The 17787-nt window shown below is 26.1% G+C and overlaps 1 protein-coding gene across 1 annotated transcript in view; it reads right to left on the bottom strand.

The window, feature by feature from the left end:
- LOC129987882 (calbindin-32-like) overlaps positions 1-17787 on the bottom strand; it is a 424993-nt gene that overhangs the window by 15140 nt on the left and 392066 nt on the right. Inside the window, exon 8 of the mRNA XM_056095864.1 lies at positions 11109-11154. Coding sequence (XP_055951839.1) covers positions 11109-11154 — 46 coding nt within the window. The remainder of the gene's footprint in view (positions 1-11108; positions 11155-17787) is intronic.

The raw sequence follows: 17787 nt of genomic DNA, 5'->3' as shown, positions 1-17787 counted from the left end.
ATAAAAAAAATAATAATAAAAATCCATGAAAAAATGGAAGCATAAAAATATTTTTATATGAAAGTTTACAAATTTTGCTGCAACAGAGATTAGTAAGCAAAATGTGATGTTAATGTACTGAAAGGCAATGCATGTATTGAATAAAATATAGTGTGTTTGGCAATGGCGTCTTTACAACGTATTACATAAAAGTCAATTATAGTAATAACAGATATTAAGAAACACAAAAAGGAATACTATATTAAAATAAATTTCTTAATTACCTTAAATTAATGAAGGTTATAGACGAAACGTTTAGTTTCAAGATGCAAGGCGACGAAAGATTTCATATGCAATTTAAAATTAATGTGATTTTGTAAATGATTAAAATAATATGAAAAAAAGATTCAAAAGCTCAATAAATTTGAATCTTTTTAGAAATTTAGTTTACAACTACATATTTTTCGTTATTGTTGATCAGTAACGTATTTATAAGAAGAAGTAAATAATATTAATTCTCAAAGATGTTTTTATTCATTTGGAAATGTGATTATTGTGTTCTGCTTTATTAAACTCAGTATTCTGCTTGTCTTGAAGCCTAAATTCTGTATAATAAGCATTGGAATTTTAGTTGAGTCAACCGAAGAACATAATTTACTTTTTCTTTTGGAGCACTAATAATTCAATAATGACTCTGAAAAATAATTAAATTTTTATTTACATTTCAAAAATAAAAATTTATAATCACAAAAAGAAAAAAAGAAAAAAAACTCTCGATAATTACTGCAATATTTTCACAGATTTTTATAAGCATAAGTTACCTTTTAATAAATTTTTCCATTTTTTTCCCCAGATTTTTTTAATAAAATATTCCAACAAATGTGCAGCTGTTTCGCAAAATTTAAGAACATTCTCAGTTTTTAAATCAAAGATTAAAGTCAACAACAAACAGTTTTAAACTTTAAAAAAAATATTCATAAAAATACTTTTACAAATAATAACAAAAATATCAATTTAAAAATAGATGATCTTCGTCATTTTCAAATCGATTCATAAATAATTTAAAAAGCAGTAGCCGCTAAACTTGAGTCTAGTAGTACTGACGAACAGCTGCTTCTGTTTTTTTTTTTTTTTGGTGCAAGTTCCACTTTTACAACCATACTATTTTTTATTTTAAAGGAATAAATCATTCAACGTCTGTCTGCAGCTGCTGAGTTGCAAAGAAAACAAAAGGAAATGTTTTATTCCTCCCTTTTTTATTTTTGGTTTGATTCTTCATAACGTGAGGTATCGTTGCCATCTAAAATTTATAAAAGAAAGTTTTTGCAAGCTTTTAAATTTATTGTTCGCAAACTTCTTCAAATTTTGAAGAAGGTGACACGTTAACGCTGAATTTTCCAAATTTCTTTTGTCCGGGCTTTTGTTAGAATTTTTTGAGTAGAAATACAAAGTGAAAACGTTACGCGAATATGAATACAAGCGTTGACACTTGTGAAGTAAGCGAAAACAAAAAAAAGGAAGAAAGAAAATTTTTACTTTTTTCGTCTGCATCTGAATAATTTGTTTGACAGAGAAATCCATCATATTATATCTTGATAATTTATTCAGTGAGTTTTTAAGATGAAGAATATTATTAATTTCTTTTATTAAATATGGATGGCAGGTTGTAAGTCTCTATTGAATGAACTTAATGCAAATGAACTTAAATGCAAATTAGGTTTAAAGGAGGAATTGTTCAACATATATTTGTATCAATCGATTGCTTTTAAAATTCAAAACTTATAAGACATTATTATCCAAACCAATATTTGTTCATGTTGCCATTTTAAGGATAAAATTTATTTGAAAAGAAATCCTAAATTGATTTGTTTGAAAAATCCTTATTCATTTTTACTTTCTTATACATAAAATATGCAGGGAGCAAAAATTTAATTAGAAAATATTAAATATCTGTATGCTTTCCAATGTGAACCAAATGCTTTTGTGATTTCGTGTATATATATTTTCTATAAGAAAACACAATCAACAGACACTGTAATTATAAAGAAAAAAACCCACTTTTATGAATTCAGTTTTTTTACGAGTAAAAAAATCATATTCATATCTTTTAAAAAATAAATTGGTAACTGAATATTTTATTAAATTCCTTTAAAGTTCTTCCTGAAAGAATTTAATAAAACGAAACTTAAAGAAAGATATTGTGGCTTTATACTTCATCAGTAAAATAAAAGAAATAGAAAATTAATAAGAATAAGTAACGTTATATAAAAGATAATTTCTCATGATTTATGTAAAATGATATCCATTTAATAAAAATAATTATGCAAAGCATAAAATGATGAAGAGCAATAAATTTTCAAGGCCACCACCATCTGATTATCAATATAAACGGTATTAAAAACAAAATAATGGCATCAACAAAATGAAAAAAAGTATAATATTTTCTAAAATAAAAGACAATATTTTTGCTAAAAAAATCATACAAAAAATAAGAATTAAATAAAATATAGACACTTTCCAATAAATAGCTTTTCTGTTCTAACGAAAGGGTAATGTGTAGATAACTAGCAAAAAGTTCGTGTAATTGCAAAATCATATATTCGCATTCCTAGAGAATGTAATTAAAAATTCGTGAAAACGTATCAGAGACATCAATGCAAACCACAAGGTGACATGTGTAATTTGTGCAGCAAAGGCACGCGGAGATAATGTATTAAACTTGCAAGCTGTGATGCTATTTTCTGATGCAAAACTATTCGCATGCAGTGAAAATCATGCATATCGATGCTCAAATGTTCTAAAATGTAAATAGAACATCCAAATAAAAAATATTGAGTTAATTCAAATTACAAGATGTGTAATATTAGTTTATAAGTAAAAAAATTAAGTTTTTATATTTTGAGGAATAAAACCCTTGATAGAATGACGGCAAATTAAAATATATATATATATAGTGTCTTTATTGAGATGTATTAATTAAAGATGAAACCAAATAAAATGTGCTACAAAATCTATTGAACAAAACATATTCAAGTTTTGTGAAAATAATTATTTAAAATATTTATTAGTAGTTTAAAATTACATAAATATTTTTAATGTGTAGCAGCCTCTTAATTTCATGTGAACACTTTCAGACTGCTACAAATTAGATTGAATAGAAAAAAGAAAATTACATATCCATTCAAACTTTTCTGCTTGGAAAAAAAAAAAAAAAGAAATAAAAGAAACGTATTCAATCGTTTTATAAAATAAGATGAGTACCCGTTGGCCATAAAATCCTAAAACCCCAAATAAAGTTTCATATTTTATTTATTTTATCTTTTTCATTCCAATATGTTATTGAAAACATTGTTAATTCAATTTACGAATGGTTTTAGATAGGTTAATTATAATTAATAATGACTATTTATAACAAATAAATATGACAAGAATGCCTTTTATTGTTTTACATGTGATTAAGATTTTACACCTATCATTATTTTTATTCCATTGTTTAAGGTGGGTTTGTACTCAGCCAGTTACAAGATTCCAGTAAGTCACGCATGCTCAGAAAGAAGATTGCGCATGCGCTGAGAGAGCAGACAATCGCAAGTTCTTATTTCGTCAGAACAAGTACTTGCTACTGTACAGTTTCTGCGCATGCGTAGTCTTACTGGACGATTTGTAGCAGGCAGAATGTAAACCTTACTTAAGAACGAATGCTTCTGATGTTTTATTTCTTTTAAAAACAACAAGAATTTGGATGTTCTATTTGTTCAGATTCTAATTAGTTCAAATTTCTAATCAGTTTCATCTAAAGCTAATAGTTCTGTCTAAAAAAAGTAGAAGAAACGGTGATTCATAAAAAGAAAGGTGAGTGTGCCAGCTATGGTCTGAAGAAGAAACGAGTTTTATTCTTACCTCGGCCACTGTCTGAGGCAGAGCGGAAACATACGCACATCAACAACAGCAATTAATAAGCAAAATGAAACTCTTTAACACAATATAATCTAATTAAATTTTAGCATAAACGAATTGCATTTTGAAAAATGTTTCAAAAAGCTCTTTTTAAACAATCTACTCTATAGATGTTTGAAAAAAGTTTTGCCTTAACTCAGAATAATCCTTCAACATTTTTTTAAAAGCTATCATCATTTTTTCTGTTTAAATTTGATTTTGTAGAATGCATTAATAATTTTGAAATTTTAGATTCGGATATAAAAATATTATTATTAGCATAAAAAAAGAATTCGATAAAACTGTCGCTAGATATTTTAGTTTCTGCAAAAAAACAGGACACAATAGTATACATTTCAATTTATTTTCGTTTAATTATTTTATTGGTTTCATGGTAATTTTCTGCATTATTCTGAATCTTTTCTGTTGTTCTGCCTTTTTTTTTTCTAGTAAGAACTTATTTGAACTCTTATTATTTGTAATTATTTTTGTTGAAATTTAATATGTCTCTTGGATTTATTACTAATATGGAAACCCTATTGAAACTGTTTTACTATCGTTTGCTTTAGCAGCCATCTAAATTTATTTTTTTTTTTTTTTTTTTTTTTTGCGCGTCGTTGACGATACGAAATGGCAAATTAAAGCATATTTAAATCGTTATTTACACTGGAAAATATTAAAGATAAATTTTTTCAGTAATTCCGCAATAAAAAAAATCCATTGGTATATTTAAATTGATTTATCAACTATATGTAATTTTTTATTCCTGCTTCTAAAATAAAAATAGTCGTTTTACCGTGGTTTTTTTTTTTTTTTTTTTTTTGCAATTTTTTGATGATTTGAAATTTTTTTGAATAGACCAACATTCTTACTCTATTTTCAAACATCTTCTGAAATCCTAAATCTTTCTACACTGATTACTATGCTGTAACTACTGTATTACTTGAGTATTCTGATAACAACTTTATAAAAAGCACTTCTTTCAACTGTCAATAAGTTCGAAGTAGCTTCTATTAAACAAGGTAATTAAATGAACTCGAAAATAATACTCTTCTTTTTGCTTAAAGTGGAACGTTTTCTTGATTCTGTAATGTTACAGTAGTCAAGTGCTTACTCAAACTTGACTACTGTAACAGACTTGACTTGCCGATGTCAATATAAAGTCTGCTTTGTATTCTTAGTCATTAAACTAGTACTTTGCTTTTAAAAGTATTTTCTCATGTCCTTAATGTCTTTTATCGGGAGTTCGTTCGGTTTTCAAGTTGTCGTCTTGCAGTAGATAAAACCAATTTAAAAAACAAGCTCTTGAAAAATTTTTTTTTTCAAAATAATTTAAAAGTTCTCAGATCAGACTTTCACAAAATCTTGTTTATCATGATAAAAAAAATATATTAAGCCTAAAATTAAATTATTATCAATATTAGAATTTTATATAAATTGGATTTTTTAAGCTACTTATTGAATTTGGATAGTAATTTAAAAATTCTTTTTATTTGAATTATAAACAAACGATTTTGATCTTTTACCTTTTAACCGATAAAAAGCAAGTTGAAAATAAAGTCACTTGAGTAATTTAAAACGATTTCTTTAAAAGCGATTACGTTTTCATGTTTATTTTCTTTTTTGGATTTTGACGCTGATTAATTTTTGAGAAGTTTTATTTTAGTAGTTAGGTATAATAACTATAAGATAATATTCTGTTGAGAGATAAAATGTTTTTTTTTTTTTTAAATTTTTATATGTAAAGAGATTTTTTTATACTGTAATACAAATTTGCTTTCATAAATTGGAATGATTTATAAGAGTTTTATTTAATTTTGCCTGTAAAGAGATTTAAAAAAAATATGTAAATTATCTCATGCAAGTCAATTGACAAAATAGATTTTTTCCCTTTTAATAATAAAAAAGATTTGAAATTGAAATTTTTTTTAAAAATTGCACGATACTTAAATTTTTAAATAATTCAAAAATCCCTTAGAATTCAAAGCTCCGTTTGTTAAACACTTTACAAAATCTTAAATATCTATAAGCACTTAAAAACATACACAAATTATATTTGATTTAAAATCCCTTAATGGATGTTTAAACACAAAAGGGGGGAAATAAACTTCTTTACTCTTAAAAACAATTAAAAATTCTAAGAAGGAAAAATTCAAAATAAGTGCGATAAATTCATGAAAAGTTTAAAAAGTGAACGTGAGAAAAAACACTCACTAATTCGTGAAAAGAGGGAAAAAGTAGCAAAAAGTAATTTAAAGTGACAAAGAAACTAAAAAGCAAGAAAAAAATCTGAATAAAGCTTATGAAATGCTGCCAAAAAAAGAAAAAAAAAAAAAAAAATAGAAAAGTGATAAAACTGTAATTAGAAGTGCAAAAAAGAGGAAAACTATTTCCATTTTGATAATCCGCTGTGAAAAACAGCAATTAACAAGACATGATTTACACAGATAAAAATTCACTGCAGCGTTTTTCTATTTATAAATACCAACGAAATAAATATTTAATTAAGAATAAGTAAACCGGAATTAAAATTTTACAAAAAAGAATACATCGTAAGCGCAAGTAAATTGTTAATTTGGTTTGGATTTACAAGAAATTAAAAAAATAAAATGTGAACAGGGAAAAATTAGAATTAGAATTTGTGTAATTAAAAATGAATTTAACGTTGGTAAAAGGGATATTACTTTTTATAGCAGTTAGATTCAAAGTTCAAAAAAAAAAGTTTTTAAGGAAAGAAATCTTTAAATATGCAAAACATTTTTCTAAAAAAATAGTATTCGGAAATAACAAAAACATTTAATCAAAATTAGCAGATTATAACAGCTATATTAAAGCAAACGATTTTATTTTGAAAAAAAATATAATAAATGTAACATACAAAGTTATTATCTGAGCTCTAATTTATTCAATAATTCATAACTGATTGGAGTAATTGCTTTACGAATTTCAATACTGATTTAAACTCTGCAAAAAAATGGCAAAAAACTGGTTATTTATCACTAAGAAATGCTCTGCAATTTTTTAAAAAATAAAATAATAATTCTATAATTTTTTTTGATTTTCATAGCTTCAAAATCATGTAATGGAATTAAGGATTCAAATTATTTGCTTAGTGTTTATATTCTTAAATTAAGTAAATTAACTTTTAAGCATATTATGCTCATAGGTTTTTCGGCATACACATACTTGGTAAATGAAATTAATTTTTATACTGTGCATATATATATGTGCTGTTAACTAAAGAAAACAAGTGCATTGTACTGTAAAATTTTCAACAAAGTAGTTACTATCAAAACCATGGAAAATTAATTGTTCTCTACTGCATAATATATTTCATTTAACTATAAAACAAAACATTCTTTTATCCAGCACTAATGCTTTTCTGGATTATAAAGCATAGTTGCAGTTTAATGACACTTTGTTTAAACATATTTCTAAAAGAAAACATTTCAGTGTTATGTTTTTAAAATATTCATCCTGTGTGCCAAATTTTCTGATTAAATAAGTAAAATTAAAAATTAGAGAAAGTAGAATTTACAATAGAAACTCAGATTATTTTGCTTTATACTCGGATTTAGTTTTTAGTATGCTTTTAACGTAAAGTAAAATGTGAAACATTAATATCTTTCTTATAATATATTCTTAAATTTAAATATATTAAATAATTTTGTATTATAATTAGCTGCATAAAAGTTGTTCGAAGCCTGGAGATAAAATATTTGGAATATGTAAAATCCTTTACTTTACTGAATTTGGCACTCCATAAAAATGAAATCGATTTTTCTAATCTGTATATTAATCATACGATACTAAATAGTAAATTATAATTTTTAGGAGTTTATGATAATATTGAATTAATTTTTCAATTTTTCTAATGTGCCTTTTTCGTATCTTTTTAATCGTGTTTATAATGTCTGTTTTAACTATTTTATTTATTTTTTAGTATTTTTAGGTTTAGAGTTTTTATTTTAAAATTTTTTTTTAAATATTTTTGGATGATTGCATACACATATTAAATTCCTAATGTATTTTTTGCAATATTTTTTTTTGTTTATTATAAATAATTTTTATTTTTCCTGTATTTCATGTTTATCTTGCAATATATTCTGTAATTAGTGGGTTTTTTATGATATTTTATGGTATTTTTATTTGTTTTTTTTGTGGGTTTAGTAAATAATTTAAAAACTGAGAGGCGAAGTGCATTTAGCATTAAATTTCTCCAAGTAAAACACAGATGTATGGCAAAAATCCGAGGACCTTTTTATCAATTGAGAATGTCTCATTATCGTGCGTGTTTGATCCAAGCACTTATTAGATGTGCTACACTAAGTGGGATTTATCTCCAATAATTATTAATTATAGAATTAAGAAATTATTTAAATGATTCAAATTTATTCATTGTCTAAAATATATCAATAAACTAATCGACTGAACTTTATGGACTCTAAGACATTTTGGCTAATCAATTACTCAAGCTTAATAAATTACAAACTGACAAAATTATGCCATAGGTCCCACTATGCTCGAAAAATTTCCAGAATTTTTTAAAAATAAATGTTATTTAAATGTAAACGAATTATGCTGTATCCCGTAGAATAAGCGAAAAGTTTCATGTGACTGTCTAATCAAATGGAGTTGTATCTTATTCAAATGCTTATAGTGGATGCGCGTAACTCATGATTACGGGCATTCAAAACTTCCTCTTTCGGGGAAATAAATCTGTGAATGATCGACCACGCAAAGACGCTAGCTTATAAAAAACTGCTAATGCCGATTTATTTCTCAAATCGAGTTGCTTGTTGGGTTTTCCTAACTAACTTATTCACCTGATTTAGAACCGTGTGATTTTTATTCCTGAAAGAGAATTACTTAATAGCTAAGCTGTTTCCTCTTATTATTTAATCAGATGTCGCTTTCTTGTTTTAGATATCAATTTCGTTTCTCTTGCTAATTCAATGTAGAAGCCATAGAATACATCCGTTGTACGTACGTTATTTGTAACTTTTTGCAACGAATTACAGGTATTAGAGTAAACTTTATAAATTTGAGATAATTTAATTCGAAGCACATATGGTAGAAAAGGCATAACAACTAAAGTCATAAAAGACAACAATTCTCAAGTTTCGAAGAAGTATAGCTTCGAATACAATCCTCATTTACATCTTTATATGAATGATCATAAATATCTTATTGAACAGAGTATTTATTTACTTCAAAGGATATACTAAATAAATAGATTTTATATATATCGATTCTTCGGCAACAAAATGAATCCCACAACTTTTTGAAAGTGTTAGAATAATTACACTGAGCGTACTCTGTTTATGGAAATTCACTCTTTTTCTCTGAGAAATATTTATCCAAATATTTGTAAAATATTTCATTCAATAGTTTCCCAACAAATATTTATCAGACTATAAATTAATTTCAGCCGACTCAGTCTATAAAAGTCGGTCAAATATGAATTTAGTGTAAATTAAATAAAATATTTCTGAACTAGATGATAACTTACTCGAACATTATTCACCAAGTTAATGCATATCGATTTTGCCAAAATGTCACGGATTATTGGATTATTCTCCTAATGGATAGTTCTGCCTAAGTAAATATGGACAATCTGTTTAATTAGGAGCGGCTGGTTTGTTTTATGGCCTTTCAAAGTTTTCGCTTTTATTATTCCAGAGAAATATCGTTCTTTAGTATTGTTGAGGGGGTTTGTAATATTTGAATTGGATATTTCGTTTGGTTCTAAATGATGTGGTTATTAACTGTCGTTTTTATTTAATGTTCTCAGACTTGCTAGTTAGTAGCAAACAGTTACTTAAAGTAATTAAATGCTATAGCAGTTGTGTTGCAGTCTTTTTTTGTTGAAGCGTTATAGATTATTTAAATAAATGTTTGTTAAATATTTAAAAAATATTTTTGAATACTATAAATCAAGTATTGTCTATATTCATAATTCATAGATTCTAAACGTTGCTGTTTTTTTTGAAGCGTAATATATTATTTAGATAAAATGTTTGTTAAATATTTTAAAAAAATTGTTTGAATATCGTAAATCAAGTATTGTTTGTATTTATAAATCACGAATTCATAATGCTGCTGGCTTTTTTTTATATTTGTATAATAGTTTATTTAAATAAAATGTCTGTTAAATATTAAAGAAATATTTTTGAATATTGTAAATCAAGTATTAATTATGTTTATAAATCATAAATTCGTAATGTTGATAGCTTTTTTTGTTGAAACGTAATTGATTATTTAAATAAAATAATTGTTAAATATTAAAAATTACATTTGTATATTGTAAATCAAGTGTTGTTTATATTTATAATTCATAGATTCATAATGTTGCCGCGATTTTTTTTATTGAAGCGTAATAGCTTATTTAAGTGAAATATTTATTAAATATTTTATATATTTTTTTAATATTGCAAATAAAGTATTGTTTATATTTATAATCCATAGACTAGAAAAGCAAAAATGCATCAAATCCTTTTTAAAAGAAAGCAATATGTGTAGCAATTCTATGAATGATTTTTTTAGTTTTGAAAAGTAAATAATTTTAAAAATATTTCTAGAAAATTGTAAATTGTGACACAGACGTAATTGTAATGATTTAAAGACAAATTGATCTAGAAATGGATTATGTTTTAATCTCAGATTTAAAATGGGGGCCTATTTGTATTATTTAAATCATTGCTTTTTTAAAAAATAACTTTTAAAATTATTTAATATTTATTTAAATAATAAAATTAATATTTTTAAGCTTCAATCAAGAAAGATTTTTTTTATTGTAGAAATTTGTATTATATCAATAAAATCTTAAATACTTTTCCCAAAATAATTGCTTAGTTTTTAAATTAATTTTTTTGTATATATTTCTTCAATCAATTCTTACAAATTACACAATTTTTGTTTGAAAATGGCTAAAGCATAATGTGTTGTTAAATATGATAAAGCATATCGATATTCTATAAGTTCTAAGAATTATACCGGTACAAAGCAAAGATATCTCAAAATTAATTGTATAGTACCTATATATTAATAATGAAATACCAAATAGGAAAACTATATAATTTTATGATTGGATAAAAAGCAGTAAAAAATCATTAAAAAATATTTGTTGTAGAAATGTTTTAGAAAGATTTTCAAATAATGCACTTGAATATAAAGTACTTGCTAAGCCATACCTTAAAGGCTGATCGACACAGGAAATTTTCTTTCACGGGCAGCAACCTGTGAAAATACAAGAAACGATTATTTAAAGAACCAACCATCACAAATTTTACAATCAGTAATTCATCAATGGTAGCTCGAAAATCAAGATATTTAAATGAAAATAAAATGTTTTTCTTAGAATCGAAAAATTATAGTAACCATATCGTCAAAAAAAAGCAAAATAAATAAACGTATGCTAGTACAATATACAGGATGCACTACAGTCGGCCACAAAAAAACCTGTCGATATTGCTTCGTTCAATGGTAGCGTGGTGGTCGGCTGTACACAAGAAGAAGGATATCCACTCTAATATTGATAAAAAGCTAATTTTCAAACTGCTAAGAGACAGAAAAAATATCTATATTAAAGGTGGGAAGACAGCATTTAATAAAAGTTCAATTAACGGGCATCGTTTCTTTGTGGGTCCATTAAGTGGTAAACCGTTTTTGAGGCAATGGTTGAAATAGTTTAAGACTGTCTAAAATATTCGAAACTTTATAACTCGGCTAATTTTAGTGTCAAACTTTGTTTTGCTTAAATTTTAGTAAATTAAAATATTTTTTATTAAATATGACAATTATATATGGTATTGGGGTTTTGTATTTACATCGTGAAAAGTTTTTGACAACACATTCATTGACTCAAACGTCATAAAATATAATTTGTTTCATCATTTAAAGCATCTTATCAATTGGTTATGCTAATATATGCCTATTTCTAAAGATTTTTTGAAATTAGTTATTGGGCTATGATTAGAGTAGATATCCTACATAATAAGATTTTTTAAGGACATTAACAATATTTTTCCTTGGAATTTTTTAAAATAAAATTTTCTTATGTTATAAAATACTAGAAAAAGAAAATATTTAATTTTGCATAAATTCTAAATAATTTTTGCAAAATTAAATGCCTTTGATCAAAAAGGCAGTTTTTACGCAGTATTTTCAGAAAAAAATATTACTACATAATTGCTGTATTTTTCAGTGAATATTGTGAAATTTATTAAAATGAGAATCTGTTTAAGACTAAGTACAATATATATCATGTATTGGTTTGGATTTAACAATATTCAAATCGCGTTTTGAAGCCACATGACAGTTATTTAGAAACCAAGTGACCACAATTTGTTATTATGGTCATTTGGCGAAAAATTTCTGAATCAACATTCTACTGATCATCCTTTCAAGTAACACTAATGCATGGCAAATTTACTTACTAATGCAGACTACACTTCCCGTTAATATAGATATACAACTGCTTTTCGGTGAAATTTCTGTATTTATTGAAAGACAATGTTTTGGTACTATAGAAGAAAAAACATTAGACATAAACTATCGAATGTGGCACAAATATACTTTAAAAGACAAGAATGTGCACCTCAAAGCGATATTATATAAATCTCATTTAATTAAAAATTACTCGAAATTTTAATGTTTGTCCATTTACACTATTTTAAAAACTTAAAAATTGACTTTTTAATGATGCCATTTAACTTCTAAGAATTTATTTCGAATTTTTTAAAAATATTTTTTGCACAATTTTTAACAAATGAGCCAAAGGAAGCTTGTGAAAAGAATCTGGACAAGAATGCCTATAATTTCCTTTCCAAAACTATTGTTTCGTTAGATACAAAACACAATATCTCTGAAACGATAACAATAATACTGTACTTAGGAAATAAGAAATAAAAGGAAACAATTTAAATGATATATTGTAATAATTATATATTTAGAGAGGGGGATGCAGCAATTTAAATCATTGCTGCATTGAAATTTCAATGTTTTCTTATCTTTTTACCGAATATTTTATCGCTTGATCTTATTCCTTTCTCGAAAAATAAGAGAGAAAGTTTTTGCTAATTCTGCTACAATTTACAGGAAAAAAATCAGAAAATGAAAGTACACTTTTACAAAAGTAACATAGAATTTAAAATTTTAAACAGAAATGGATCAAAACTACCTTTATAATCGTTTTGGCTGTGTGCCAGAATCTTTCGAAATGGCAACTTAATGGGTGAAAAAGGGAAAGAAGTAACATTTTATGAAATTTTAGATGCAAATTAAAGTAACAACTTTTAAATTTGTTGGGTAATATCTTGAAATTGTTCAACTTAGAAGCATATTATTTCTCTCACGGCCAATCATTTATTATGATTTCTGAGTTAATCCGTAAAAAATACACTTTGTAAAAAATACGTAATTCGTAACAAATATACTTCAAATGGCGAGATTAAAAAGTTTGTTGATCCGAAGCTATTTTCAATTGTACAGTTGACAACAAATGACTATTATAAACTGAAGATCACTGTATTTTTCTTGAACATAACATACATATCAATTTCCTTTCAATTTATAACCAGGGCAAAAATTTGATTTATATATTTTTTCATATTTTATAGCATGCACATAAAATAAAAATGTGAAGAATGCAGAGAAAATAAAACATTTGGAAAATCAATTTTATTGAGCAAGAAATTGATTTGAACTTTAGAAGAAACGTCCAGACGAAAAAAAAAACAAAAAAAAAAAAAAAAAAAAACATTCAATCAAAAGTATATGCAGAATAAAAATTAAGTAAGCAATAAAATATTTTTGAAAGCACACTTTTATTAAAAAAAGATTTTATTTTATGCTCATTAATTTTCTATTCTTTAAATTTTTGTCTTTTAATTTTTCATTCATCACTAATTAATTATGAAATAATTTTTCTCAAATTTTCTACCAAGTAAAATAAAATTTGCATGAAAACAAAAAAATATGAATTTAATTTTCTAATTTAAATTTAATCGCTAAAAATTGTTAAAATGCAACGCAGTTATCTGCGATACACTGGAGTATAAAATTTCAAAATTAGCTTGGTGAAATAAATGAAAAATCGATTACACAACTTCACCTTTACAAACATAAAATATATTGTTATGAATCTGTTATACAACTATTTTGCAATGGTGGTATCATTGCTGAAAAGAGAGATTTACAAATACACTTAATGGATATTTAATGCATGCAAGGTTAAAAACTCCCGATTTTAATTACAAACTTGACAACCATTTGGCAACGAATTCAACGACTTGATGAATGAAGAATAAAATGCAAGAATTTTGCAGCTATCTGTTTAAGAATACGATATCTAAAAATCTTCTTAGATTGGTCCATATTTTGTTAAAAAAATTATAAAAAGTGAAGAGCTCTCACCAGGAATTGTCTCTTTGGAATATTGATCGCGGTGCAAGTTATATATCTTAATTATTTTCTCTAAATTCCACTGCTGCCTTCTGCCTGCTTTATTGTGAGTTCTTACAAATTATATTATTTGTACACTATTTAGTTGTATTGTTGTTACTTATGATCTGTTGTATTCTAATTTTGCTTGTGGATTACAGTATTACTCATGGAATAAAGCATTTTTTTCTCATTATCTAGCAGGCTTAAACTTCTTCCAATGTAATCCTACCGGATAGATTTTTCGCGCTGGCGTCCTGGCATAAGGGTAGCGCGTCTTCCCCGTGACCTGGGCGTCCTGGGTTCGAGTCCCGGTTCGGGCATGGTTGTTCTTCCTGTTTTATCTGTGAGAGGTGTGAATGCGCCTCCCTGTAAAAAGAGGTTGCGCAAGCGAATGTGATGCGCGAATAGCTAAGACGTACTCTTGGCCCTATCTGGCGCTACTAAAACAAGAGACGTTCCCTTGGCTTAAAATCACTGACTTCGTCAGCGAGCTTGTCCATGGCAAATGCCATTATAAACAACAACAAGATTTTTCGCAACGATACTAAAGGATAGCGCTTAAAACGTTAAAATCTCCACATAATAAAATGCAATACATAAAATTTTATTAATTGTGCGTTTTTAAGCTCTTTAAAGTATTATCAACTGAATGTACCGAGTCAAAACAATTGAAGAAAAACAAAAAGGATTGAATTCAACATATGTATTAGATTTTTGTTTTCACCCTTTTACATGAAACAATAGAGCTGTAGTGGATGTAACTACTAATACATAGTAGTAATTTTCATTTTAAATGAAATTTTGATATTCAATTATGCCATATTTAACAATTATTCAGCCTTGAAAACTTTTAAATACAATACGTAGCATCGAAATAACCCTTTTGAAAAATTTTCCCTTCATTTGCTTGTAACAAAGGACAATTTTATGGAAATCAGTTTAATCTGTTTATTCAGTCATCCATTGTTCGCGAATTATCAATTTAATAACATCTCTTTATGTTACGAGAACATACCGTGTACTGAATAGAATAAAATGGTTAAACGAATCGTGAACTAGAATGCAGCTTGTAAAATTTGCCATTTCTTCTATAAATAAACAAATATTTTCTCTTCGCTTATAAATAATCAGTAAACAGTGTGAAATTATTGCAAGCGTTATACCTCTTCCCCCCCCCCGACCTACTCTACAGTGATTTAGCTTTTTTTCTGGGCTGTTGAAATTAAATAACTTGCGAAATATTCCCAAAATTGTAAACATGGTTTATTAATGTGAATAAATTTAAATTTAAAATATTGCTTTGCGTACAATACTGGATATTAGAAATGAAATCTTGTGGATTTTTTTTTGTTTTCCTCTTTGATATCAAAATATTATTAATATCAAGCTATTCTTGAAAGACCATCAGAAGTTAAATGATTTAAATATCCCATTTTTGTAAAGTAGAAAAAATTTGGATAAGGAGGTACCTGAGAATTGGAGGGGGGGGGGGGTACCCGGAGAATTTCGGAAAAATCGGTGAATATATCGATTTTCCAATTTTGAGTGGAAAATGATCTTTGAACCTTTGACTTATTAATCTGAAAATTTCGAAACAATCGGACAAGTATTTAGTGAGATATGGAATTATTTTGTCTAACACAATATCAGCTGTCACGTCCACATTTAGACAAACCGCTAAATTTTTTCCCCCATGACATAAAAAGCAGGATATGTGTTTGATACTGGAACAATTAAATCTTTGTTTAATATAGTTTTTAACGTTTTTTTAACTATAGTTTTACCTCTTCCGCTTTTTTTTTAATTGAATTTCTCATTGGTTATTATAGTCATCTTAAAAATGACTTATTTAATTTGAATTTCAAGCAAATGGTCTAGAATTTTTGATAAATATTAATAGATATTTGATGAAGAGAACTGCAGATCATTTAGTAAATATTTTGAGGAAAAAAAATTTATCGAATAAAAAAAGTGAAAATTTTCTTTTTTATAATAATTCCTATATATGATAATGGTCATTAATAAATATTATAATAATATGTATTAATAAAATTGATATCTTACAAATGTCACATTATTGCTCAAAGAAAATTCCAGCTTGAAATCAGCTAGCTGTTTTTATTACAATTTTATTGTGTTGAAAACTTTGAAACTATTTATCTCAGTTTGCTTTTTTCCAAAATTCAGTCTGCTACAAAATGTTAAAAGTCAATCAAGTTTTATTGTAATTGTATGATGTTTTTTCTGCTCACTCTTAAATGCACGCTTAATAGAATTAGGGATGGATTTGTAAAAATTTTGATTATAATTTTTTCTAAAAATGTTCAAAGTGAAAAAAATCTCATATTCCCCCCCCCCCCCGAATTAATTATGTTAAATACATTGCAAGGTTCCTTTAAAACATTTGGGGAAAATATTGATAATTGTACAAGAAGAAGCATTAAAAAAAAAGGTTAATATTTTTTTAAAAATAAAAATATTTAATTTTATAATTTTTGAAACTAAAAAAATATTTTAGAAATTTAATATTCAGCATAGTTTACATCTATTTATCATAAAATGTGAAAAATTATTGGAAACTATGGAAAAAATTTTTGGGGTAACGAGTTCCCTTAAACAAACCAAAAATAAACACAATTTAATAAAATATACAACACTGCATTCAAAAATATATTTTCAAAAATATGTATTCCTTAACCCTTTATAAGGCCGGGGGAAGTATGCTTCCCACCAAATTTATCAATCTTTGTATGAAATGATGTAGGTTGGCATAAGTTCTGACAAATTTTTTTTAGTACGTCAGAAACTTAGATGCTTTAGTTCTTTATCTCACACAAAATGATGTGTCTCGGTTTGTCACTTAATTATTAATTAACCAAATTAATTAATGAATCAAATTAAATTTATCTAATAAGCTAAATGAATCCTTTTTCTTATTCTAATTTCAAGCCTAAAAAATATTTTAACATAATATTACTAGAAAAAAATGGCCCTTTAAAGGATTAAAGCAAGTTATTGACTTGCGGCTCATTAAATACTATTCTATAAATATAATTTTAAAAATGGCTCTTACGTAAAAAAATGATTCTTAATCACTTAGATGAAAACGTCGAGACGTTATTTCGCAAACATGGAGGAAGAAATGCAATTTTACTGAATTTTCAGCAACAAAAGACTCTTATTCCCTTTGCCTTAGATCTTAATTTTCTCTGTGTCAGCCATGCAATAACTAAGAAATATTCCTCTCAAGCCACGTCCCCTCTGAGAATTGTATCAATTACACGCATCGTTAATTAAGAACAATGTCGACAACTGAAACAGTCAGATTAAATGACTCGTAGCTATATCTTCTCTTTAAAAGCGTCTCGTTATTAATTAATATTAAAATCGCAACTTCAAAACTCAGCAGAGAGCCGCAACTTTGTG

The sequence above is a fragment of the Argiope bruennichi genome, chromosome 10 (assembly GCF_947563725.1).
Source record: "Argiope bruennichi chromosome 10, qqArgBrue1.1, whole genome shotgun sequence".
Lineage (NCBI taxonomy): Eukaryota > Metazoa > Arthropoda > Arachnida > Araneae > Araneidae > Argiope > Argiope bruennichi.
This window is presented reverse-complemented; position numbering and strand designations above follow the sequence as displayed.